At 42.5% G+C, this 27,741-nt stretch overlaps 1 protein-coding gene across 3 annotated transcripts; it reads left to right on the top strand.

Annotated features, from left to right (window-relative positions):
• The first annotated feature begins 107 nt into the window (after positions 1-107).
• LOC137103481 (electrogenic sodium bicarbonate cotransporter 1-like) lies at positions 108-27,458 on the top strand. 3 transcript variants are annotated; one of them, XM_067483878.1, is made up of 26 exons: positions 110-454; positions 4,219-4,289; positions 5,311-5,487; positions 9,315-9,447; positions 10,472-10,632; positions 10,725-10,904; positions 11,681-11,757; positions 12,535-12,692; positions 12,824-12,911; positions 14,176-14,330; positions 14,894-15,010; positions 15,323-15,497; positions 16,910-17,043; positions 17,891-18,153; positions 18,662-18,714; positions 18,812-18,997; positions 19,734-19,847; positions 20,841-21,002; positions 21,496-21,674; positions 22,112-22,184; positions 22,887-22,955; positions 23,405-23,578; positions 23,692-23,856; positions 24,007-24,100; positions 24,348-24,421; positions 24,559-27,458. In XM_067483878.1, the coding sequence occupies exons 1-25, from the start codon at positions 435-437 to the stop codon at positions 24,389-24,391; spliced, it is 3,222 nt and encodes a 1,073-aa protein (XP_067339979.1). In that variant the 5' UTR covers positions 110-434; the 3' UTR covers positions 24,392-24,421; positions 24,559-27,458. The 3 variants fall into 3 exon arrangements, with proteins under 3 accessions (XP_067339980.1, XP_067339979.1, XP_067339978.1); XM_067483877.1 differs by having other exon boundaries at positions 24,348-24,425; XM_067483879.1 differs by lacking the exon at positions 24,007-24,100 and having other exon boundaries at positions 108-454.
• The last annotated feature ends 283 nt before the right edge of the window (positions 27,459-27,741 follow it).

Below are 27,741 nucleotides of genomic sequence, written 5' to 3'. Positions count from 1 at the left end.
TTCTGACCCCCCCCCCCCCCCCCCCCCCCTCCCCACACCCCCTACTCCCACCCCACCCCCCCCAGTGGCGTGACGCAGGAGGAGGGATGGCACTTTAAATATGGAAAAACACACGCTGAGCTCCAGGACTCTCTCCATACGCTCCGAGGGAGAATACAAAACGATCCCTTTCTGCAACATGTTAAAGAAACACGAGCTGGCGACGCACGGCGCGATATGAGGACGGTGTGTTGCGTGGTAAATTTGATTTGCCCGAGAGATCCCTCCAGTGAGATAGCTGCGGCTCCGCGGCTTCTTTTACTACTTTATCCACTTGAAGAGCGCGACCGATCAGAGTAGGTGAAGCTTTCCACCGACTGCAGGAGCCACTTGAACAAAGCAGGCGGACTTGCCAGACGCGACACGCTTCTTCTTGAAGAGCAAAGTTAGTCACTATGGCTTCTGAAAAGAGCAAGTAAGTTTGAGTTTTTGTTTTTTTTTAATTTTCTTCAACTGTTGTGTTGGAAGCTTTACTCTCTACAGTACAGTCTCTTGACCGGGTGAAAAAGCGTGAGTCGGAAATGAATTGAGTATTATTTACAAACATCTTGGCACGTTCAGATGTTATCTGTTGTTATTGGTGGATTTTCTGGGCGTAAATGTCATCTGGCTAGAGTTGGACAACAAAGTCGTACCTCTTGTTAAACGTCTGTGGACTGTTTATCACGCTACTAATCACGTATGGAAATGTTTTTATTTGCGTTGCACCCTTGGCCCGATAAGCCACTGTTGCCACTGTCGGTAATCTGTTTTCCAAGAACGTGTCACTCTCAATTAGGGAGACGCGGGCCAAGTGCTGGCGATCGCGTCTCCGGTGCAACTTTATGAATAAGGCAGTGCGTATGCTGCACACACACCATGTGGTCTTTGAGCTGACACCCCGAAAGTCCACATTAAGCAAGGGGTTGGGGGGGTCAGTGTGCGTCCACACGCTGCACAATGACGCGAATGCCAGTGCCGCAACTTATCAAACACTGCCGCCACCCACGGAAATCCGTATGAATCTGGATGCACTTCACAGATATGGAACTGAAGGCTATGAGTTGCTCTGTGATTCGCATCTGCAGCCAGTGTGAGTAAAATGAAGCAGCTTACCCGCCTCAGAACATGTGTGAGGAGGGGGGGGGCAACGGTGCCTCAGGGTTTGGCGGCACCGCCCCAATCGCCAAGTAGTGAAACAAATGGAGGGTTGTCTCATCTTCCCTTTGCAATGACAGCAAAAACCTTAAAAACACAGAGTGATTCCTCATTCCTGTGTCTTTTGTAGACATTATAATGTCTGACTTGCGATTGGGGAATTTCTTCCCGCTCACCTGTAGAACTCCTTCCTCATGGTGCTAACTGGAACCATGAATGCTCCTTTGTGCAGCACTAAGAGGAAATTACAAATGTCAAGGATTGTGCCAGTCAGACAGACACTTGTTTACAGTTATTGCATAAAAAGTTAGTAGCAGGCATATGACATAGATACTTTGTCACTTCTGTCTGACTAATGCAACCTTTAGTGTTTCGTGAAGTACTTTCAAGATTCACAGTTTAAGCATTAACCCCCCAGTGTGAGGTATTATGTACATGGGATGTTCCTCCTTATGTGTCTTGTGAGTGTGAAAGGATCTGATTGATGGACCTGCTCAGACAGAACATGTCATTGGAAGGTGTCACTTTAGTCTGTGACTGACTTTTGATAATTGACGTTTATAGCTTCCATTATTTATAGCTGCACCACGAATCTCCCCTTTCAGTAGCACATCTGTGAGAAATGTAAAATATCCTCAAAACGGTTTCTTTGGAGCTATATTGTAACTGGGTCCAGCTCCCCACAGCCTCCGTTCCCCCTCTATTAGAGTTGACTCAGCATGTTTTACAGCCACTTTAAGGGGGGTTGAGTGTTTTGGTACTTAAAATATTCTGTTTGAGTGTCACAGAAGTTCATAAATCGTGACTGCACTGCTTTTTGCAATTCCTCTACTGGGGGTGCACCTATCCTCACGATGAACCTGGCCGGTGGGGCAAGCTGCGTCATTCTGTTAAGAGATGGGGATGATCCTTGATCCCAAGCAGCTGATCCTGGCTCTGCACGCACCAACAGGTTTATCCTACCTCATGAAGAACGGAAGCAAAGTGAGTAGTCAACCAGCGTGAGATGGATGCAGATTTATATATTTTTATGACGGCCGAAGGAAGTCATTGCAGGAGACCAGATACTTTCCACTTCACATACTTCCCGTTTTGAGTTGGAATGCTGAACTTTTCCTCTACACACTGGACGTCTGTGTACCACCTGTGGCATGTTTCTCGTAAGTGGTCTCCCCTGTTTGAGGCATCAGCATGGAGCGATTAACATGGCTCTACGGACTGGTTGTAGCCAGCAGTAAACCTGCAACGTGAGCTCCCTGCGCTCTCCTGTGTGGTCAATGGCTTTCTCGTTGTGTTGCGTGACCCGCCTCCATCCATCCACGCACACACAAGCATGATCGCTAACATTCAAGCACACGTTGCACAAGTGTGTTAATTAAACTTTTTTATTTGTGCATGTCTCTTTTCTGATAAATTCAGCTTCATTAAGCAGCTCCCTGAAGCTGGAGGTATACTCTGTACTTTCCGTCCAGGGTACAAGCACCATCTAACACATGGCACCGTGTGGGAACTTAACCTTTTCGTTCTTGTTTTTTTTTGTAAGCAATAAAGGGCAACATAAGAAACGTACAGAGGCTAATCACTGAACTAGTACTGCTTGTTAACTTGGCACTGGGCCTCTCTACTCCCCATCACTCGTTTGATCTCATACATCCGCTATCAGAGTTACACCTCTATCTCTCAAGGCCAGATATCACATCAGATGTGCTCTCAGCTCAATTGGAGGAACAAGATGTGTCCTTCCTGATTTAGTTTATTTAGCACAGTGTGTACACTGCTCCCATGTTCCCCCCCCACTCATTTTTTTTTTCCCAAAGTGTGTACTTAGTTGAGGATTGTTCGGTGTCGAATGGAAACTGTAATAAGTGTATTGACATTCTTGATATGCATCCTAAATTAAATATTTATCTTTTGGTGTTATTCCAAACTATTCTCATAAAGTGGATGGCCCACGATCTCCTAATTTGATAATGAAATGCTCTTTTTCTAGTTTCAGAACAGCTTGGAGGACTTCACCGCCTGTTATGTGAATTATAAAGCCTCACTAGGAAGCAGAAATAATTCCAATATTCACAGCCCCTGTTTTTGTTGCCTTTTGTAGCTGATGTGTTGTTTCCTTTGTACCTCACCAGAATGGGGTTTCTAATATGTTGTGCCCTAAACCACCACTTATGGTCTGGCTCAGTCCACACTTTGGTGAATCGGAGGAGTAATGCCAACCCTCCAGAAGGGCTGAGGCTTGATGAAGCTTGTGGTCATGTTAGTACCTGGAAGCCTATAGAGAGGGTCTCTGTCATTAAAATACTAAGCCATTAAAATGCATGTCCATCTCCCTGTGAAAGAGATACAGTCCCCCATTGTACATGCACCGAGAAGCGTTTTTTTTTAAATGTACCAATGCAATGTAGGTGGGGTGGTAGGTGACATTTTAGTTATATGTGGGTGATTGCCATAGCATCAGGAATGCTAATGCACTCAGGTTTGCCAGGGTAACAGATTTTCGAAGCTTTGCTCTGCAGTTATCTGTCATTAAATTCACTTCTTTTTGCAGGCATTTATGATGATTGAAGTCCAGCATTAACTTTTCTTTGAATTGTCGTGTTGTGACACAGCTAGAGGTTGATAGGTCCAAAATAAGAAAGCCTCATTCGATGGCTGAGTGGGACATTTGCTGAAAAGCAATCATTACCAGGATTGCGTTAATGGAAGCCTGAAATAAACTCCACTGGACATAAATGTCAGCGCTGAATAATAAAACACGTCATCTGCTGTAAGTCTGGGGGTTGACAATCAGTCCAGACTTTGGTGGACTGGAGGAGCAACATTCCAACCACCCTTCCAGAAAGGCAGCGGTTTGATCATTACAGTAAAGGAAGTTCCAGTAGATTTTGAAGCCTCGGTATGCAGTGATTTATGTTTTTGTATCTGCTCCCATTCATTGTGATTAAATAACCGAATCAACACCCACTGTAATGTTTCTTTTAAATATAAGTGTACCGTAAGACGGATTTTATGTATCTTTTTTCCCCTTTCGCTTTGTAGAATGGAGGATGAAGCAGTGTTGGACAGAGGAGCATCCTTCGTGAAACATGTCTGCGAAGAGGAAGTCGAAGGTAAGAAGAGTGATGCATATTGGTGGATTGTTTAGCTGATGGCAGCTTTAAACTGGCGAAATTATACCGGTCATTTCCCATAAACTGCTCTGATAAATCTGCCCTTTTGAGAAGTGTAGTTAATAGTCCTGTAATACAAATATAATAATTCAGTGCAGGTAAGTGTCAGGTGATTGTTTTCCCCCATCGTCACTGCCTTTGTCACCTTTATCACAGGCTGCCAATGAGCTTAACATTTCCGCACCTAAAGATGTGTCTTCAAGTCTTCCGATTCTGTCCAGTGTTAAAGCCACAAAAGAATTCATCTGGAGACGCCCACATGGATTTGCTGAGACATTCACATATTTCACAAACCAGTACTTAAGGGTGCATACAAAGAGAACAATGCCAGAGTTTTTTTGGCCTCATTTCCACCTGTTAGTTACAAGAGCCGTTTGTTGAACTGTACAGTACATTGTTCAGTGTGTACCTCAGGTGTACTTTGGTCTCTTCAAGGAGGCAAAGACTGACCACAGCGAGATGTGAAAGATGTCATTAAAACCCACAAGAAATGTTTATGGAATGTATTGTTGAATGGAGAAATACATGGTTGCTTCAAGGCTAATTTGGTCAGCCGACCCCAGTATTTGAGGGTTCTCTCTCTCCCTGTCTGTGTCTCTAATTACTTCCTGGAGACATTAAGTCGTTTCCTGTATGAGTCCTTGTATAGGAAGTAGTTGGCATTTATTAAATTTTGCCATGTGACTGACCGCAAACTGCATCTCTTCCTGATTGAGAATTAAGCAACAAACCAGCAACTGACAATGAGCAGTCAAAGTGAAAGAGGAAAAAGGAAACAAAAAAAGGTCTTTGAAAGCAGCCTTGTGAAAAGCAAGCATGTCATTCTGCACGGCAGCAGATCAGCCAGTCCCTGGTGTTTTTGTTCTGCCGGCGCTGATATAGATTATCTTTGTTCAGGGTTAATGTGAATTCCTTTTAACTGCGAGTGTAATCTGACCCGCAATTCCCTGTGTTGTGGCAGGTCACCACACTGTGTACATTGGTGTGCATGTTCCCAAGAGCTACCACCGGAGGAGACGCCACAGACGCAAGTCTAGCCATAAGGAGAAGCGGGAACGAGCTGAACAGAACACGGAAGGATATAAGTCTGATGGGGAGAACGCAGACGAATCCACTGCAAACATCCTGAAACCTCTCAGTGAGTTCTACCGAAACAAAGTGTTCAAGAAAAAGCATCCAGTGTGCATAACATTATTTATGGGAAGCCCGTTAGTATAGGATACATCTCTCTTGAGATGTGGGTTAAGTCAGTTGGGTGAAGTCCAGCAGCGCACTGCACAGCCTACAGGATATCAGTGCCTCTGAAGCTAAGGAGGCCCTCATTCAAAAACAACAGGGAGGGCTGGGTGGTGGCAGGCCATAAATAAAAGAAATAAAAAGCAGCACACAGAAACCCACACTCAAGTTTAATGGAGTAAGGGAATGGGAACATGTTGAATTCAAATCCGAAAATGACCCTGGATCGACTTAAAGTGTGTGAAGTAAACACAAAGGGGGGTATTAACTGTCGATCTGACGATTAACACTGTACTTTGTGGGATTTGTGAAAAAGTCTTCTCAGAAGGTGAAAAAGTAGGTAGATGGAAAGATATTTACTGTCGAAAATGCAATTTGAGAACCACAGTCTCAACAGTTTTCATCCTACTCAAGCCAAGCAAAGTGCAGGAAGAAGCCTGTGGATGTAGACACCTTTTAGCTTAATGTGGGCTACAGTTGGGTTAAAAGCCGCTTCAGAAACATACAATTATCACTATACCGGAATTCACCTTAAAATGCTGGAGCCTTGGAACCGGCACAATGGGAGGGTGTTTACGCTCTACTGCTGCTGGAGGCAACCATTAAGGTATCACGACAGGTCGGAGATGGGAAAGAGCAGGAGGAAAGACAGGGATTTGCCTCCCGACTCCTCAGGGCATGTGTGAACAGTGACAGCAGCGCCACACATGCGAGCGCCGCTATGATCAAGGTAACCTCATGCAAATTGGGAATTAAATGTTATTGCTGAACTGGTATTTCCTAAAGTGGATGACACGGATAAGTTCAGATAAAACCGGAATCATGTGTATGTTGTACAAACGTTTTCTGTTGTTAAAAAGTGCTTTTGTTTCCACAGTTCTGGATTTGCCCAGATATGCAGCCGTGTACAGATGCTTTATAGATTATTGGTTTGCTATGAGTCGGTTAAAATCTCTGTATGAGTAGAATGGGAAACAGTTGGCCAGGATTTCAGTGAAAGGGGGAGTAAAGGTGGTAATAATGTAAAAATTAAAGCACTGTCAGAATTGATGGGAAGAAAATTTCACCGGTTTCATCTTTAGCACCTTGGATTCTTTTCCGCCTACGATCGCACCTTTTTTCTTTTTTTTTTTTTTTTTTTTTGATCACACCAGCATTGCGTCAACGTGTCAGTTCAGACTCCGCGCTTGGCTCAAACCCTCACGCCGCTGCCTCCCTGGACTCTATAATCCTCCTTTGTTACATCTCACGATCAGGTGTAAACCAGGCGGCGTGCTTAGTCATTCACAGGTGCCACGGAATGATAAGAGTTTTGGCCACATTAATCTCCATCTAGATTTGATTGCTGCATGAGTCATGCAGAGTTTAGTTACAGGGCCGCAGAGTGTAGGTAAACACTTAAAGGAAGGCTGGTTCGTTAAAGGTTAAAGGAAGGCTGGATCGTAATAGGTCATTGTCAGGAAGTACAGCGCTCTTACACAAGGTCATAGAGGAAGAAACGCATTTTAGTTTCAGTGTTGATTTAGATAAGACCTACTTATTGCTCAAATCTGTGAAATAGCACTAAACGTTGGATAATGTTGCCAAACGTATCCTTCAAACATGACATCGGTAAATGCAAACACTGTTGCTTGTTGTCTATCCATAGAATTAATACCAGACTGTACGGTACATCAGCCAGTAGTGGAAGGGAAGTGGAACCAGACAAAACACAGAAGCTGAACTCATGCACTTTAAATAAATACAGTTTATAGCACATGCACACACACCCACTCCTGTCTCATTCGGACTTGTAAAGCTTGAATGAGAGGCCAGACACTACTGAATGATGGAGCTGTAGCTGCTATCGGGATAAACGTGTTTCTCCTGACGAGCACTGTTCATGTTGCATTATCCCCCTTTTACTTAATAATACGGGTATGTTGCCCCTCCCCAACTTGCACTACTGTCCCTGTTAACCTACCTGCTTCCACCATCAGCTCACTATGAATAATTGAAATGCATTATGGGATCTGGATTGGCATATGTCCCTGGGTTTGCAGTCATGTTTAGAGCTCCCTCAGAGCCACATTGCCAAGATGTTGGGTGAGTGCGCACTACAGAAGCACACAGACGTACATTGACGTTGGATGTGCGGGTAGCACTCAGGCTGATGCCAGAAAACAAAAGCCCAGTTCCAAAGACACACAAGCTTCAAGCATACAGGACCGTCCACTTGTCGGATGCTGTGTTAGCCTTTATTTAATCCCCCTTATCCTGTTGATTGTGGCAAGCCCTGTAAAGCTGTCCACTTAAAGTCGTTGTGTGTAACCGCAACAAATGCCTGGATTTTTTTTGATGAGGCCAATTGTGAGACTTAAGAGGCGGTTGGTGTTGTGCACATCGTGCGGGGTTGTTGGTTAATGCCACGTTAAACGGCGGGTTCAGCGTTTTTGCCAGTCAGAGAATCGAATGCGAAACACGGAGAAAACTGAATGATTGTTTGCGTGGCCGTTTTGCATCGTCGGTGGACTATGTCGTTGCCCGTGTGCGCGCCGCACAGTAATGCTGACACACAAAATGGGGTGGCGCCCAACAGTTGCGCATCTTAAAGCCATTTCCAGGACATTGATCTTGACCTTTGTGTTGCTTAACAGTTTTCTCCGACCGTACTATTTTTAAAACCAACCATCCCACATTAAGCGTGTGTTTGTGCTGTGCCAGGATTAAAAGGTTACCGGTGCTGCTGAGCTACCGGCCTGGAGAATCCCGACTGCTAAAGGATATCAGGAGAAAGCTGCATAAATAGCCTCTTGGGTATTACCACTTAAGCTCCGCTTTGCCTCCCTTCACAGTTGCACAACTTTCCTAGAAGTGTTAACGAGAATAAATAGTTCTCGCAATGAATAACCCAAATCCAAGATGTACAACATGTTGGCGATACTGATGTTTACTTAACCCCGTATGAGTGACCAATATTCACAGTCAGTTTGTTGACGCCAACATTGTTCCTCATCAGCATGAAGTTCTTGTGCCACTTATCTTCGATTGCCTTAAACATCAACAAACCAAATCATACCATCACCTTTCAATTTGCAAACCCGGAATGTACAAGGCAAAGTGTCCTCTGTTGAATTTAACATTTCTTAATCCTATAAAACCCATTATTCCCCTTAGAGTGAATTGTCCAATCTACTGTCTTTAATTGATTTTGGGCTCTGTACACAATGGATGAGTGGTACATGTGGCAAAATTCAATGAACTCAGTTTGGGATAGCGACTTGTTTTTACCCTTTTTTCTTCGAGTGATGACAGATGTGTGTCAGAGCTTCTACAACTATTCAAACTGTTATATAATTCTACAACTCGACTTGTCTCAAGCTTCTTCATGCACAGACAGCTTGACAGTTACACAGCAGTCACTAATACAGATCAGCCACAACATTAATACGCCTGATGGCTTTAATTAACACCATGACAGCATGGGCACGCTGACCGATCAGCAGCTGCAGCCCCATACGCAGCAAGCTGCCATGCGATGCGTGTCCTGACACCTGTCCATCACAGCCAGCATTACATTTTGCCCATAAAACTACCAGATGATATTAATGTAGATTTTAAATTACATTTTAGTAGCTTTGGTACAGGACCTGCACTTTAGCTTAAGTATGAAAGTAAGATTCTTGGAGTTTGGGTGTCCTGGGCATCCAATAAAGTTGAGTAGAGGATTGATTAGTTTTCTCCTCACAGTCTCCCCAGCTGAGAGGATCAGATTTATCCTGGGAGAGGAGGACGATGGCCCACCACCTCCTCAGCTCTTCACTGAGCTGGACGAGCTACTGGCAGTCGACGGTCAGGAGATGGAATGGAAGGAGACAGCCAGGTGAGCCTCTGAAGCAAATGTAGTTATTAAACCAGTCATGCAATCCATAACCCCCACCCCACAACCACCACCACCACCACCACCTATTCAGTTCCTGCTTCACAGACCTGGTGCAGTCAGCGGAACACAGTTCCTTATGAATAAGCGGGAATTCTATGCACCGGGAAGTGGGCCGTACTCCACTGAACTTCCAGTGTGCTCTTATCTGATTGAGGGCTGTAGTACCTGCTCCATGAGAGCAGGAAAAAGTAGAGACTCCCATATGGTCAGAACAAGATTTAATGTTAAAGCTAAATTTAGAGCAGGTCCAAAGTGGTGCTTTCATAGGGTCTCCACATGTGAGACCCTATGAATGTCATAAAAAGTAGTGTTATTAAACTAAGTCAGTTTCAGCATTTGTAATCGTATTTTAGAGAGTGAAAGCTGGTCTTACAACAGTGGGAATGTAAGAGAACTCACCGAGTTTCTGCGGCGTCTCCACTGCCAGGCTCCTCACAGGCTGGTCACAGGTGTCTGGGCCATAGCCCAGAATGATACCCTATCCCCAAGGGAAACCTCATCCTCAGGCCTTAGGAGAATGGCTCTTTGTAGTGGCGACATGTGAGGTATTATTGTTTGGAAGAAAAAGAGTCCTTGTCCTCAGTCTTACCTTCAAAGCTAAGCTATGTTAGTCCCGTTTCTCAGACTGAGCCATGTGTGGTCTGAAGGTTGCAGAGTAATGTCACCAGTCACCAGTGTATTTTCTCAAGTGTAGTGATTTGTTTTTTCGTTCCTCTGCTGTTGTGCGTCCCCTATCGTTTCCTTGTGAACTGTGTCCGCTCCAAAACACAGTGAAGATGTTGTGTAAAGAATAAAAATATATGTTCTGCAGCGACCCATACTTTCATAAACACGGATGAGAAGTGGGAGCATTTCAATTATACACTCTCATGTGCAATTTTTCAGTATTGCTAATTTTGTTAGCAAGACCCAGCACAGTATTTCAACGTTCTACCTGCTTCTGTGTCTTTTGTTATCTGCTCAGATGGATCAAGTTTGAAGAGAAGGTGGAGAAGGGCGGCGAACGCTGGAGTAAGCCTCATGTGGCCACGCTGTCCTTGCACAGCTTGATGGAACTTAAAACGTGCATCGAGAAAGGCACAATCATGCTGGACCTGGAGGCCTCCACACTGCCACAGGTTGTTGGTAAGTGGGGCCGACTGTTTCTGGACAAGCTACACGCTCTTGATGGTCTTGAAAAGCCTAAAGACGACTCAGTCTTGACCTTTGTCTCACAGAGATGATCGCAGACAGCCAGATTGAGGCTGGTCAGCTGAAAGCGGAACTGAAGGAGAAGGTCATGTACACGCTGCTACGGAAACATCGTCACCAGACCAAGAAATCCAACTTGCGCTCTCTTGCAGACATTGGCAAAAGTGTTTCCAGTGCAAGTTGGCTTTTTCCCAGCCAGGAGAACGGTAACGCAAAACGTTAATTTTCTGTTCAAAAACTCTGTCATAACCCAAACACTTCCACTTGGATCTCTTTTTTCTTATATCAGTAACTTCTGTCTTTCAAATTCAAGTCTTTCCCCCCGTTGTCCTTTCTCCACTTTTCTTTGCCAACCTGTTTTCCTTATTTTTCTTCTCTTTTGCCTTCTCTGACTTCCTGCATTTGGGCCGTTGTAGCACGCAACCCCCTCGAGCACCCCGTGCCTTGTTTAACCCCTCAAGACTCAGAGGAACCATGTGAGGTCACCAGGAGCTCCAGCATGGGATACCTCTGTAAGTGGGGTCACAGCACTCCTGCGTAAAGCCGCGTCATAACATACTTTCAGGAGTATAAATACAGCAAACACATGAATAGCGGACAGCATTGCACTTAATGTTCTCGACTAGGGTAAAATGTAGCAGACAGTGTTCTCAGTAACAGTGGATAAGTAAATGGACCTCAGCAAACTGAGTTCTGAGGTTTACATTCTCACTCATTTGCCAAAAGTAGTCAGTTGTATAAGCAAGGCTCCTAAGAAGCCCACGTCTCCCTGCTCTCCTCTCTCTGAGGCCATCTATCATTAGTCCTAAGGCTTAAGCCTTTGCCACATTTAGCCTAGGTCCTGATGTTTCTGGCTCTCATTGTGTATCTTTCCTGGTGCTTCTCTTTTCTGGGACTCATCTTCCTTCACTGCCAAAAAATGTCTCTTTTGAAGCTCTACAGTTTAGCCTGCTCTGCATCTTAACACTCACCTTCTGTGCAGGTAGCCCAACTACCACCCATCGAAACCTCACCTCTAACAGCCTGAGTGACTTCTCTGACAAACCGGAGAAGGATCAGGTAATATGTTTGTTTCTCTCTGTGTTACTGTAAAAAGATTCTGCACATGCCATTGTGCAACCTAACAGTTGATACTTGAGGTCTGCGATCACAAAGCAGCATTATGCAGAGTCATGTGTGTGGCTGTGGGTGTATGTGAGCTTGTGAGTTGCGCATACTGGCAGATAAAAGACGCTGGCTCTCTGTCATCTCTGCGCAAACAACAGCCCACTGTTTCCTTCCTTTGTTGTGCGAGTCTCGATCGTCTACACGTGCGGTTTCTCTCACTGTCATCCCTCACAATTGCTGCGCAGAGATAAAAGATCACAGGAGCAGTTAAACAACAAGTTGCGCACCGGCCACAGTACATGGTACACTAGATTTGTATGAATGGTCTGGCCTTTGACGCAACACCAAGGCCTCAGTCAGTCAGGTTTTCTTTACTGTTCACTGTTGATTGACTTACATCTTATGTTGTGCTAAAGTGTGTTGATTGGGTGGCATGAAGTGCATAACTCTGGGAAGTGTAGGCACTACGGTACATGCGCTTACAAGTTTGTAGAGACTTGTAAGAGAGCAGCATGTCAGTCTTTTAAAATCACACTTTAATCACTATATTTTTTATTTTTGTAAATGTCACACACTGCATGTGCCAGAGAAAGAGAACAAGAGTTTGTGTGTGCGTTGTCCTGCTTCCTATAACTGTATCTTGTAACAAATAAGTCACATTCATTGTTACTATTCTCCGTGACATTTTCATGCAGCTTTTCTTTCCCCAAACCGTCTTTGTCCTTACAGCTGAAAAACAAGTTCATGAAAAAATTGCCCCGTGATGCAGAGGCATCAAATGTACTAGTCGGAGAGGTAGATTTCCTGGAAACTTCATTCGTGGCGTTCGTTCGTCTGCAGCAGGCTGTCATGCTCGGCGCTCTCACAGAGGTCCCTGTTCCCACGAGGTAGAGCACACACCCATTGTATCATTAACTGAAAGAAGAAAAAAAATAAAAACCTACTGTCAACTGAGGTTGGAGATTTTTGTTAGCATCAGCTTCTGACTTGCTAAACAAATGTTTCTTTTTTTACGTAGATTTCTCTTTGTGCTGCTGGGCCCAAAAGGTAAAGCAAAGTCCTATCATGAGATTGGTAGAGCCATTGCCACCCTGATGTCAGATGAGGTATGTTATTACTAATATGGGTAAGATATGAGATATAAGTCGGTATTTCAGTATTTACTTTTTTCTTTTTTTTTTAATCTAGGTGTACTTTTATTAAAATGGTTATCTTAATATTGAACAGGTGCTGCTTGGATCCTACATCTACTGTATGTGTTACTACAAATGCTGTTAGTTTAATTGGTTGTCGTCTGGCAAAACAATTAATTCTCACTCAACTCATCCTTTCGAAGCTCTGATTGGATAAATTAAGCCCAGGTTTTAGCATTTTATTTGGTTGCATATGCAACACCATCAGTAGGACCAATCCTCTATGGACTCTAGGAATTTCTGTACCAAAACTTCACAGCAATCTAGTCAGTTTTGCCGGACTATATGACTTAGACGATGGACTCGATGACGAGTAGATGATGGAGGATCAGTCCTGATAATTCTCCCCCCTTTTTCTTCATTTATCTTAGTTTCTTAAAGTCCACTTGCACTGGAGGCCTGCATTGGTTGTTGTCCTGCCAAATCTCAGCGCCCAGGATATTGCTGTATTAATCATCCCAGCAGTTGGTCCAGTCAGGCTGTTGTTGGTGACCAAATTAACAAACAGATTAACAATTAATCTTGTGCTAGACAATTTGTTTTAGCTTAAGCAGAATAAATGTAACACATTAAGACAATACAGTATACGTTTTAAAACGTAGTAAAGGATTTTACATCGACCAGTATTTTCAATTTTGGCTGCTTTTTTTGTCTCTGGTTTGTGTCCCCTGACTGAACCTCTCCGTGTTGTCAGGAATGTTAACAGACAGCTCGTAACGGGTTTGCCCGGACAGCACCTGGCCTGCAAATTCCCACAGGCCCAAACTCCGCCCAGTATATCTTCCATGTCAACATAGGAGGATAGGAAGTGTTTTTTCCTTAAGTTAAACTTTACCCTCTCAGCACTCTCATGACATTTGTGTCACAGGCTTATCAGATGTTTGTGCTTTTGAGTCACCACCCCTAAGCTGCCCAATATTACTTTACCTGCCTGTCGCAGTGCTCCTCTATGTAGAAGATGACTCATTATGCGAATACATTGTCAAATGGTTTTTAAAATTGTTGCTTTTCGTCAGTGACACATAGCACTTTGTATTCGAGCAATCAGAAGTGAGTGGGCAGTGTTCTCCACGGGTTCACTGCAGCTGTGCATGTTGTTGTGTTTTTTCTCCCAAGCCATGGATGAATAATGTTATATTTTTTTATGAGTAGAATGGTTATGTTTATTTGTTGACAGGTTTTCCATGACATCGCCTACAAAGCGAAGGGCAGGCAGGACCTGCTGGCTGGTATCGAGGAGTTTCTGGATGAGGTCATTGTCCTGCCTCCTGGCGAGTGGGACCCTGACATCAGGATCGAGCCACCCAAATCTCTGCCCTCCTCAGACAAGAGGTTTGTCTAATCCACCTTTGTGACTAATCTAGATGAATGAAGTCACTGCACATAAATCTATTACAAATCAACACTGTGTCCTATAATTCACACTTTGCTAAATCAGCATTTGGTCAGAGCATTGGTCTCTGCATCTACAGATAACAATTATTGCGCAATGTAAATGCAGAAGTGTTAAGCATGTAGCCGAAGTGTTTGAAATTGTAAAACAAATATGTGAGTGTATTGGATTAGGAACATTTTTTTTCTAAAGAGTATTTCTGTCTTTTAAGTTACATGAAGACTGGCACAATTGATAATGCCTACATAAGTTTTTTATCTCTTTATATATATATATATATATATATATATATATATATATATATATATATATATATATATATATATATATATATATATATATATATATATATATATATATATATATAGTGGATAAAATACACACTTTACGCACAAAAGTTGTAAAAAAAATAATGTGTTGCTGACAGATTTCATGCTATTTCCCTGCATGCTTGAATTGATTGGTTTTTGTGTATGTCCCTGTGTTTGTCTCCTGTTTGTAGGAAGAACATGTATGCTGGAGTAGAGGCACCTCATATGAATGGGGACACTCCTCATGATGCGGGACATGGAGGGGGAGGGGGACACCAGGTCGGAGAGGAACTGCAGCGCACCAGAAAGTAATCAGAGTCTCGCTTTTTTTTAAACATGAAATTATTTTAGGTCAATTAAACCAGAAATCTGTCCGATATCATGCTGGCTTTTTAGCAATAGAGGCTTTGTTGTCATTATTGAGTACACATACTGTATGTATGTGTGTGTTCTTGTCTATTCATCAAAAACAAATCGCAGTCAGGATAAGTTCTGCACATAAAGAACAATGTAAACATTCTACTATCAGATAACTTTTTCTTTTACTTTTATTCGGAACCCTTTTCCTTCATCTTTCCAGTTATATCGCTGAAATAAACATGAATGATTCTGTCTTTAAGGTTTTGTGGAGGTCTTGTCCTGGATATCAAACGGAAGCTGCCGTTTTTTGCCAGTGACTTCTACGACGCACTACATATCCAGTCTCTGTCAGCCATTTTGTTCATCTATCTGGGCACAGTAACCAATGCCATCACATTTGGAGGCTTACTTGGAGACGCTACAGACAACATGCAGGTAGTGCATCGTTTCTGTTATTGTGCTACAGTTTGTGGTGGGAACACTTAATGATGTCGCACATAACTGACAAAACAAGTCTCCTGTTCAGTTCTATGTGCAGCGACATGCTCAAAACCTGCGTGTATTGACTAGCTGCACACGACATCCTTATATTAGAAGTGCAAATATGCAAAACAGGCTGGAGAGGTTCACAAAGATGAACGCGACCACTGATTTCAACCACTCAGTAAACATGGACCTGAACCCAGTTTGCTTAGGTTTAGGTTGGAAAAAACACAACCTACACAAGTGAATGTCTCTAAATTTAGATTTGGTTAATATCCACACTGATAGATGACGTCTTAAAATTTTACTAAAGCTATGATAAATGTAGTCATGGAGATTCTTTTTAATTGTCTTTAAATCTCAAAACAGCTAATTAAGTTTAATACAATGGTGCTGGTTTCCAAGATCAACAGCTTTTGGCTCATCGCTTCAGGGGTTCCAGGTTGCCCTTGGTGGCTTGGTGGGGCCATGCCAGTGGGGTGGGATTTGAACCCGCAGGCCTTCTGTATCCCACCCCAATGCTCTTCCACTGAGCCACCAGGCCCCCATACAATCATGCTGGTTTATTTATTTGAATAAATGGGTTTGTAGTTGTTTTTTCGTTAGCCTTTAAATACTATTCTGCTTCCCGTTACACATACTTTATCAGTCTTACTGGACCTGGTGCAGGACTCTGATATGGTTTTGTACTGACTAAGGTTCTAGCTCTGGCCTCCTGACAAAGAGCTGCATTCTAGCAGACCTGCATCAGGGATTTGTCCAGGCTGTAAATAACCACAGATCCAGATTACTCAGCCACTGTAGCCTCGTCATTGCTGTGTTTCCGTTGACCCCCCCCCCCCCCCCCCCCCCCACACACACACACACACACACACACACACACACACCACCAGTGATCCTCAGGACTGCATCACTGCCCTTTTTCACTTTGAGAACAGCAGAGGGAATCCCTGTCCTCACTTAACCTTTCTCAGTGCACATCTAACAAGTACAGCTTAGGTGTCTACACTGACACTGTAATTCATACCTGGTGTATTTAAGTATCATTAGGGTTGTAAAACACAAAGTACGGAGCCGCTGACACGACTCAAAATTGAACAGGCCTTTCTTGATGAGCAAGAACTGCAGCCGAATACTGCGAGATGTGCTAAGGGAAAACAAAAGCTTACAGCTGAGTAAGCAGTGATAAAGTAAACTTAACGCTGATGAAGACACTGTATGTGTCGGTATAATTTATTTCTAAAACAGTTCATGCAGAGATGGTCACATTGTGAATGTGTTGTCACATACATTCTGTGTAGTTTCTAGGCCTAACGCGCTTCACGAGTTGTGTGTGTGTGAAGTCTGTGTATGCTGTGCTACAGGGAGTGTTGGAGAGTTTCCTGGGCACAGCACTGACGGGATCAGTGTTCTGTCTTTTGGCTGGGCAGCCCCTGACTATCCTCAGCAGCACAGGCCCGGTGCTCGTCTTTGAGAGACTCCTCTTCAACTTCAGCAAGTGAGTAGTTACTCACCAGACTCATTTCTGTCACTTTAAAGTCCGTGATTATTAACCAAGGTAGAGCTCAAGCGTTTTTGGCGTGAAGACCAGCTCCATACGCATACGTATAGAATCACGTTTGGAAAATTGTGATAAGGTGCAATTGTCCTATTCGTGGGGGAAAGTGAAACGTATTAACATTTTTAAATACATATTAACCAATTAAAATGTTTATATTATACTATATCTGGCAGCACAGTGGTGGAATGGTTAACGCTAAATTGTCCATGGGTGTGAGCGTGAATGGTTGTCTGTCTGTGTATGTCTCTCTGTGTTGGCCCTAAGATAGACCCCGTCTCTGTACCCCGCCTCTCACCCAATGAAAGCTGAGATAAACTCCAGCCCCCTCTGACACTGAACAGGATAAGTGGCTACTGATCATTTATGGATAGATATTATATTATAGAATTTGCATTGTAATTTCTTTTCCTCCCTCCTTCCAGTTTACTCCCTTGGTCTCCCAGAGAGGGTCTTCTGTCATTACCAAATTCCGTGCTGATTGTGTTTCATTATTAATAATTAACTCACAGTGCAAAATGAAAAGAGAGTGAAGAATGTTGTGTTGTCTCTGTCCCCCAAATGTTTCCATGCCTCTCGTCAACAGCTGCTAATTCAGTGGCAGCTGCTGGTGTGTACAGGTGCAAATTTTCCACACCGAAAAAACCTGATGGAAAGTGTTCAGCATCAAAAATGTTTTATTAAATGAGCTTCACAAGTGCATGTTTACATTGTTTGTAATTGCCTTGGAATAACAATGGAAATAATGGAAATGTAGGAAGCCACTTATGAACCACTGTCCCTTCAGAGACAACGGCTTCGACTACCTTGAGTTCCGGCTGTGGATCGGCCTGTGGTCGGCCGTATTCTGTCTGGTGCTGGTCGCCACAGACGCCAGCTTCCTAGTTCAGTACTTCACTCGTTTCACTGAAGAAGGATTCTCTGCGCTCATCAGCTTCATCTTCATCTACGATGCTTTCAAAAAGATGATAAAGCTGGCCCACCACAACCCCATCAACTCGGAATACGATCCCGATCTCGTCACGCAGTACGACTGTCACTGCGTGTCTGGTACGTATAGCCTTTGCTGCAACAGTGCAACGTCCACATTAATATATATAATGTATATTAATAGGAGACACAGTGTCTGACCTCACCACTCAGTAATCATGAACCATCCTTTTCCCAAAATCACTTGGGTGTCGATAGTATCGAGGCGCCATTAGAATCTCCGTATCGCCATTGATACCAGAGAGTGAAAGCTGTAGTTGGTTTCGTCCCCTTTGACTTTGTGTGTTAAACAGAGCCTTCATCGTATTTTTGCTGTTTACAGTGAAGATAACAAATGATGGGATCGAGTATGCGTAGGCCTGCCGACACCACTGTTTACTTTCTCAACAGCACTATCAGTTTCTGTGTCACAAGTAACTCGGCGAGACTGTTTTTCGGGAAAAGAAATGTTCACTTGTGAACAAATGTTCACACGAAATGTTCCAAACGTCAAGGGTGATACTGTGTGTAATGAAAGTTATCTAGTTTTGGTGATTACATTTTTTTTTTTTCACTATATTTTCACTAGGCAACTCCTCAGAGCTCCTTGATTTCTCTGCCTGGACAAACAGTACTGATTTGGTATGTTCTTCTATAAATGTAGTGCCGTGCCACAAACTGTTACTTAGGCTTTTTAACTCCAAATGATAAAGGAACCTCTTTGTCTTCATCTGTCCAGCCAATGAATGCCACCTGGGCATCCCTGACCAAGCAGCAGTGTCTTACGTATGGAGGGCAGCTGGTCGGAGGGGCCTGTGGCTACGTGCCTGACATCACCCTGATGTCCTTCATTTTGTTCCTGGGGACGTACACGTGCTCCATGTGTCTGAAGAAGTTCAAGACAAGCCGCTTCTTTCCCACCACAGTGAGTGATGGCACCTTAATCACCGGGCAGTTTGTTTGACTCGGGCCCGGCTGCAAACAAAACATGCAGGGAATCTGTTGGTTCCTCAAACATAGTAAAGTTTACTGGCAGGTCTCAGTTCAGATGTGGGACTTTGCTCTAACAATACTAATTTTTGTGAAAAAAAGACACGAGGCTCCACTTTAGACCCCTAAATTACACATACTTCATTTGTTATTCAAATCCTCAACTGCACCAATCAGGTAAAGTAGCCAACTTTTCGATTTGAATAGTAAAACTCAGACTCCATGCTAGTGGCAGGAGTCTATGAATGTGATGCTTTGTGTTAAATGCTAATGCAACACCCACAGTGTTAGAAACAGTTAATGACAAAGCTCTGCATCTGTCTATAGCTCTACAGCTATTCCCACATAAACTGTTGGAAAAGTACAACATTTGACATGACGATGATGTATTATACCTCATTCTAAATGAGGGGCTACAAAAAAAACAAACAGTTGCTTGTGTGCCGAATGTTTTGTTATTATTCACAAAGTGCTGGACACCTGCTTACTTACTGTAAAGGACAGATATGCCTGCCCTCGCTGCCTTTGCACACACTCCGCAAGGTGATATCTACCAGTGTTTATCTGCACACGCTGTAGTTCTTTGTCAAACACATGACGAAAATGTTGTTTCCACTGCGGCAAGCTTAAAAAGAATAAAAAAAAAACAAAACCTTTTTCCCCCCTCGCAGGTGAGAAAGCTCATCAGTGACTTTGCCATCATCTTAACCATTCTTCTGTTCTGCGGTGTGGACGCCCTTGTCGGTGTGGAGACTCCAAAGCTCATAGTGCCGAGAGAATTCAAGGTACAATCTACACATGGGAGTAGTCAATGCGATGTACATGCACAAAGGTGTAGTAATAGCTTCCACTAATTCGTTTTTGGTAGAGTGACAATGGCCAACCAGGTGCGGTTTCCTCCGATTACACTGCCAATAACCCATGTTTCTTCTAGAAAGCCTCTGTAATTCTTTAAAATCCTCCTATAATGCTTTCTTTGTCATTTGCTCAGTGGGCCATACGTATTACCTGAAACTAAGACACAGACATTCTTGGAGATTGCCAAGCTCAGATGTTACGCAGCTGATGATAAGAGGAAGGGACTGGGTACCGGCGCCAAATACCTTGATTATGGTTGCTGTGAGAACACAGACGATCTTAACGTTCCAAGTACAGAGACAGCTTTGTTCCACCAGAGAGTCTTGTTTCACAGTTTTTTTTGTCACGGAACGATGCACCAGGACTTTCAGGCTCTGTTCAGTGTGTGTAGTGTGCAGATCCTTTCACATCTTTTGCTGCTTCGTACTTCAGCTTTGCTGTGTTTCAGAGGCAAATATACAATATCACACTTACTACTTACTAGTTGCTGTGTCGACAAAGATCAACATTACAATATACAGTATAACTCTACGGTGGGTCTTCATTGATCCCCAGTGTCTAAACTCACAGGCGATGCATAAAGTAATGCAAATTTACATTAATACATTTAAAACACAGCATTAATCCAAATAGCAAACTTTAAGATAGTGTAAGAAAGCTCCGTCCCTACAGCTGCAGCATAATAATCATTAACTACAATCCAATAATATTGTAATTGCTGATGTGATATGAGCCATAAAAAGTACTTTTGGTATTTTACATATTTTTTAAGCGGATACTTTTGTACCTCCACTTGAGTAGCGTTTTGAATTCAGGACTAGTAACAGAGTCTTTGTACATTGTGCTGCTGTTGCTACTACCCCAGACCGTGTGGGTAAGTTTAACGCCCTTTTTTTTTTCCCTCTATTTCTTTTGTGCAGCCCACAAGTCCACAGAGGGGCTGGTTCATCCCCCCTTTTGGAGGGAACCCTTGGTGGGTGTACCTGGCGGCCGCCCTCCCGGCCCTGCTGGTCACTATTCTGATATTTATGGACCAGCAGATCACTGCTGTGATTGTCAACAGGAAGGAGCATAAACTCAAGGTTAGTGTTCTTCTTCAGCGTGTTTTCATTTTTCTTTATTTCAGGATCAAATTATAAATATACCCACCATTATGGCTGGAGTGTGGTCTCAAAACAATCCATTTTCAGGTTCCAAAGTAAGTGGTTATAAACTAAGGCTATTGATGATGATTGTTTGCTTTATGTGAAGACCCATCAGACCAGTAGGCAAGACAGCAGGAGCTTTACAGATTTTCTGCCACACCCCACGTGTGAGTTAGGGCACATTTTCCTTTTTTAACTACCATGTTTTTCCTGCTCTACGAGCACCAGTAGTTGCAGGGAATCAGTGGAAAAGAAGAACTGTGGGCAAAACTTTAGAACCTTTAAAGATCAAGAGTCCTGAGTACAAATAAAATACTGTAAAAACACACGTGTGACAGAAACTCTAATGTTCGCCTCAATGGGGTTTTAACTGGTTATAAAGTGTGTAAGTAAACTAACTGTTTTCTGCTGTCTTCCCCTCATGTCTCAGAAAGGGGCAGGGTATCACTTGGACCTGTTCTGGGTGGCCATCCTGATATTGATCTGCTCTTTTATGGGTCTGCCGTGGTACGTGGCTGCCACTGTCATCTCCATAGCTCATATTGACTCTTTAAAAATGGAGACTGAGACGTCGGCCCCTGGGGAGCAGCCCAAATTCCTGGGTGTTAGGTAAGTTAACGCAGCTTTTGGACAACAACCACCTCATCTGAGACTAGTTTTTACGTGAGTGACCAGAACATGGTGGAGTAGAAAACTCCTTTCTCTATTTTCCCAGAGTATTGTGACTTTTGATTTTAACAGGTAGTTCATTGGATTCAATTTGCTTTCCCAGGTTGTAATTAAGTCTGTTAACCATGAGCCGTCATGCTAAATGGGAAGCAATCAGCCATTCTGAAGCCCCCACAGCTGTTAAAAGGGTTTGACTGTGGATTATATTCTGCAGTTTTTATGTCGTAGATTCAATATTATCATCATTAAATTGCCTTTGAATGTCTTTATTAAGACCTGTTCTGAGCTGTTTGTTCATTGTGATTCCCATCTACCATCTTTGATGCTGGTGAGAGTTTTGTGATTATGTTTGTTTGTCGTCTGTTTCTTCGGTCCAGGGAGCAAAGAGTCACCGGTATCTTCGTGTTTCTGCTGACAGGACTCTCCGTCTTCATGGCCCCTATCCTCAAGGTAAGCGCTCCAGCTTCTTAATTCTTCCGTGAAAACATGGATTACTGTCGGCCCCCCTCAGAACAATCTCCTGTCACCCCTCTGAAATGTAAAATAATTTCAGATCTTTTATTTATCCGATTAGGAAGTCCCATAGGTGAAGTAATGCGATGTGAAATAAGCATGTTCATCAGAGCTTAAGCTTGACTGCAGCAGGTTCCACTCTTTCATTCAGCTGACAAATAAGAAATGTGAAGTCACTGAGTGGAGATTGGTGGTGCTGCTACGCCACCTGGTGGATATTTTCAGTACCACGCCTCTGGTCTTCACACTGTATTTCCTTTACCATACACGGCACTGTCACCCTGACACACTACAGTGACTTTGGAAGCATTTAAAAAGTGTATTGATGCTGCATTTATCTTTCTAGTGGTTTTTATTCTAATGCATCGAAATAAATTCCGAAAATCTTTGCTTTATACTAAGTATAAAGTAACTATACTATGTGGTTTCCAAACCTGTAACTGGTGATGTGTGGACACCGTAGCTGATTAAAAATATTCTTAGAAAAGCTGCTTGTGATATATTTTGAACTAATGACAACACCCCCCATCCCCAGTCTCAGCATGTGTAAGAGCGCCACCTTTAACTTTAACAGCAGATGTTCCTGCCTCCAGTCACACATCAGGCCATTGACCTGTTTCATTTTGCTGTGTCATGCAGTTTATTCCCATGCCCGTGCTCTATGGCGTGTTCCTCTACATGGGTGTGGCGTCACTCAACGGTGTCCAGGTGAGTCTGTTCAACCTGTTTAGCACCTGATAACTAGCGCCATATATACACATGTATACAGCATATAAATGACTTTCTGAAAGAGCAATTACATTAATACTTACAGACCCTAACAGCACTTTGTCAATCTGCTTTGATTTTACAGTGTTTAAATAGCTTCAGAAGTTCCATTCATGTTATGCTGCCACAACAGCTGCAGAGACATGTGTTCACAGACTGTAGACTTCAGGCCAAACATAAGCAAAGCTACTCAAAGCAAAGGATTATACTTGTAAAAAAGCCTTAGACTGTCTGTACAAACCTTTTACTCGCTTACAATGACTCAAACCACAAAGAGTTTGACTTTACAGTAGTAGATATCTGCAGCATCTTGCATATGCTATGCAGACAATGTTTACCATGTGACAGGAGCATGCCACTTCTGTTAACCTGACCTGCGTTCGTATCAGTTCATGGACCGCCTGCAGCTGCTCCTCATGCCAGCCAAGCACCAGCCAGACCTGATATACCTGCGGCACGTCCCCCAGAGACGCATCCACCTCTTCACTTTCATCCAGGCCCTGTGTTTGGCCCTCCTCTGGATCCTCAAGTCTACCGTGGCTGCCATCATCTTCCCTGTCATGGTGAGAATGGCTGCAGCTTCTGGCACAGTTAAAAAGAGAAGGAAAGAAAGAAAAAAAAAAACGGCACAGAGCTCAATATCGGAAACCTAATGAAACAATTTCTCTGTTTATAGATCTTGGCATTGGTTGCAGTGCGCAAGGCCATGGATTATGTGTTCTCGCAGCATGATCTCAGCTACCTGGATGACATCATCCCGGAGAAAGACAAGAAGAAAAAGGAGGATGAGAAGAAAAAGAAGAGCAAGAAGAAAGGAAGCATCGATAGTGACATTGAATTTGTAAGTGAACCCTTCTCTCGGTCTAAATGTTTAAATGTCCACATGTGTGGATACCGAATTACATACCACCTTATCGCTCTTTACAGCCTCCTGTCTTGTAGATCCTTACCTTAAAACAAATGTTAATGGTCTCCCTCCCTCCTCCCACAGTCTGACTACCCCTACCATGAAAATATCCCCAGTATAAAAATCTCTATGGATATGATGGAACAGGAGCCCATGTTGGGGGTTAAATCTGTGGATAGTGAGTATGAGCCAGGGTTTGCTTCGCTGTAGCTGTTCAAACTTTGCTGCCAAAGGCTTCATGATTCTTGTGACAAATCGGCCTTTCTTGCATGCAGTTTTCAACACATTTTGCACCTTAACAGATCAGAAAAGCTTTTCAGACTGTTGCAAGAGCCTCTCAGTTTGCTCTCAATACCTCTACTCCAGTAGCAGCTCTGTGCTGTGAAGTATGTTTTAAAAATCCCTTTGTTTCTTCGTTTTCCCAGGAGATGAATCCCAGACTTTCCTTAACCCGCATTCACCGTGCTGAGCACTACTTTCAGTCTCCCACAGTGGCCGAGTAAGTGAGTATCAGCTAAATTCTCATCAAATATTTTCTCTGAAAAGAAAATACCCAAACAGTTCACATGAGTTCTATGATTCTGAGCTAACAAGCCAGCGTTTTTATGTTACTGTGTGTCTCCCCCCCTCCTTCAGTCTGGACAGATGTTCGTACACAAAAGGACTGCCCCAGATTCAAATCAACCGGGACTCTGAGAATAACACTTTCTTCTGGAGGAAGGGCTCTGAAACTGATCTGTGAAATGAATTATCCAAAGATACAGCAGGACCAGCACAACGTAACAAACAGAACCACTGTCTTTCATACTCTCCTGCTGCTGTGTAATAGTATTTTTAAATATTATTCTCCACGCGAAGATTTAAATCAAAATGAATGGACGCATTTGTCTTAAAATTGTACACGTCGTCGGCACTGAGCTTTTAAAAAAAAAAGCCTCACGCAAGAGCCAAGCGTTCGTGATCTGCATGGTTATTTTAGCTGGAAACAAAAGGGCTACTCAAGGTCATGTGTATGCAGTTTTTATGGAACACAATATCTTATTAATGTGCATACTAATAATTTATTAATCATCCAGAGGTCCAGGATACAGTAGCTTTGCAGAATACAGATAGCGTCTGCCTATACACACAACAAGTCCCTATTGTTCCCCATTTTCTGTTTTATAGATTTTTCCCAAACATTATCTGACTAGTACTTTTTTCTAGTTGTTTTTTTTTTTTTTAAGTCCTAACAATAACTACTGTAATCTTCAGATTAAAAAGTGTTGGTATTGCGTTTGAAACACCAGCACAGGGGGTACAAAAGGTCATCTGTGTGCATTCATGAGCAGGTATTATTTTTGTATTTATGGGCATGTTAAATATTTATCAAGCATCCGTCTATGGTTGCATATTCATCAAACACAACCAGAAGAATGTGTAAGAATACGATCTGTGTGGTAAGAAGTTCAACAACCGGAGCATTTGTTTCCTAATCCTCCTCTTTTCCGTTTTTTGTTATATTTATTATATTTAAACTCCCAGCAAAACAATTTGCTGTTTGAATCAAACGTATGGCTCTAACATTTAAATTGTGCCAGCTTGACCAGTTTTGCAAATTCGAAGATATTCTATCTGTGGTCTTTGTCCACTCAGTTGTTTTCCCTTTTTTTTAGGGAGATATGAATCCTGTACGTAGCTCTACCTCTTATTTGTCCATACATTAGGGGCAATGCATTACATATTACCAATATCTGTTCTTGGACAATTACGTATTTCTTAAAGGTTCTGTGCTTCAGAACGCGCAATTTGTTTGAAAATCATAGATACTACATTTAAGTGCGGTGTCTCAGCTTTAATTTGAACATATTTTATTCAACATAGCATTCATCTTGTGGGAGATATGGTGCAAATTTGTAAGGGTTATGAAGAAATCAGACACTTGGTTAAACCTAATGGTCAGCTGGATCCCTTCAATATTGGTTCATGCATAGAACAGATTGCATGTGGCCTGTGATGATATAAAGAAAAGCCACGACCAAGACTGTAGCTGTTTTAGCACAATCAACAGTAGGGTACTTACATACACATCTAACTAAAGCTCCAAAATGACCTTGTAGATGGAGCCAAAGTCTTGTGGATGTTTGGAAAACAATTTCCATGGTGCCTGCACAGCAAATCAAGGATGCTCATGGGGATGTAGATGTACATTGTGATTAACTGCAACATGCAAACGCCGGGTACAGCTCAAAAACACAAAGACCAGGTTGCGGTTTGCAAAAACAGACAAAGGAAAACCGACGGAGTTCAGGTCTTTTAGCCTGTAAAACAAAAGTTAGTCTTTATTAAACTGATGAACACAGGAAATTGTGAGAGATAATATGAACTGCTCATAACCCAAAGCATGTCTCATGTTTCAAACATGGTGGTGGTTCCACTGTGTCTCCGGTGGCCCATTTGTGTGCACCACGGCCGCACAGTAGCGTTTACTGACGATTTCTCGGCTGATGGGCGCCACAAAATGAATGCAGAGCTAAACGGGCACATTCGGGTTGGATTAGCTCAATGCATCAAAAGTCAGTGCACAGCACTTCATCATTAGGGAGGATAAGGATCCTAAACGTACGGCCAAAGCAATTAAGCAGCTTTTCAGTGTGAACAGGTAAAAAGAAAGTAAATCACCTAAAGCTGAGACTTGGCAGTGTGATGCAGTATCCACTAATGAATTTCCAGTTAAATATGCCGAAGCACGGAACCCAAGGAAAAAAAAAATAATTATGGTGTGGACTGTATTCATGGGCAAGCTGGGATTTTTATTTCAAGTGGCACCAGAGAGGATCTCAGAATCTTCACTCTGTTGTTCATGTTACGTTCACTCCACCTTTATGTTCTCACACTTATGTGATTTTTGTCAGTATGAAATACGGTCAAGTGTGTGTTTTTTTTTTTTCTTTTCTTTTTCTAGCGTTTTAAATTGATCATTCTGCCAAAATGTCATTACAGGTAGCATTTCCCAACTGCAAAAAAGTGTTGAGAATTGTTACTTTTAATAGTAAAAGCAAAACCAGAAATTGAGTATAATTTTTCTGTTACTCGAAAGTCAATAATGTGAGAATATTACAATCTTTGAGTATATAGTTTTTAATTATGCATGTTTTGTTTTCCTTGTCCTTTTTTTTTTTTTTAACTGAAAATCAAAAACAATCACTGTGAGTCAATGCAATGTTGGGACATCTTCACTATAAAAATAGGTGCTTTGCAAACACTAACTTTATTGAGGCATCATCTAAAATCCATTTAACGACAGTTTGGCGAGTAACATTTTCCCGGTTTTATTGAAAATATTTTGATCAGGCTTCTCTTGCTTGCTGAAGTACACACTGTAACCAATTCAGTAAATGTAAGATATTATTGTGAATCTGAATGTAATACATTTAATTATTTGAAATGTACATGTTTTTCTTTGAAGAAAAGTACATGCACAATCAGTGCTGGGTTGTTGTTTTTTTTTTAGAATTTGTAGAACAAATAAGGGCTTTCATTCATGGTTTCACAATCACATCGATTACAATGCTGTTAAAATGTGAAGCACAAGACTGTTAAAGCTGCTTTGAACCAAAAATCAAACTCATCGTCTTCCACTTTGTTCTGTGATCTGTATATCGTGACTTTATGACTTTATGGTTCTGATTCCACAACTGCTGTAATATATTTTTTGATGCTCTAACCCTGAAATAAATTTTATACAGGCACCTTAGGTGCTCAATAATCATAGATATCAGAAGGAAGCAGATGCCAGTGTTTTTCTTTTTTCTCTCTCTTTTTTTTTTATGTATGGAT

The sequence above is a fragment of the Channa argus genome, chromosome 18 (genome assembly GCF_033026475.1).
Source record: "Channa argus isolate prfri chromosome 18, Channa argus male v1.0, whole genome shotgun sequence".
NCBI classification, from domain to species: domain Eukaryota; kingdom Metazoa; phylum Chordata; class Actinopteri; order Anabantiformes; family Channidae; genus Channa; species Channa argus.
The sequence above is the reverse complement of the archived record's forward strand: the minus strand, read 5'-3'. Positions and strand labels throughout refer to the sequence as shown.

Bases quoted from the DNA above. Each gene is read 5' to 3' on its own strand.
- LOC137103481 (XM_067483879.1), top strand. From the start codon at position 435: ATGGCTTCTGAAAAGAGCAA. The intron at 455-4,218 runs GTAAGTTTGAGT...TTCGCTTTGTAG, and splicing joins ATGGCTTCTGAAAAGAGCAA to AATGGAGGATGAAGCAGTGT. The intron at 12,912-14,175 runs GTATGTTATTAC...ATTTGTTGACAG, and splicing joins CCACCCTGATGTCAGATGAG to GTTTTCCATGACATCGCCTA.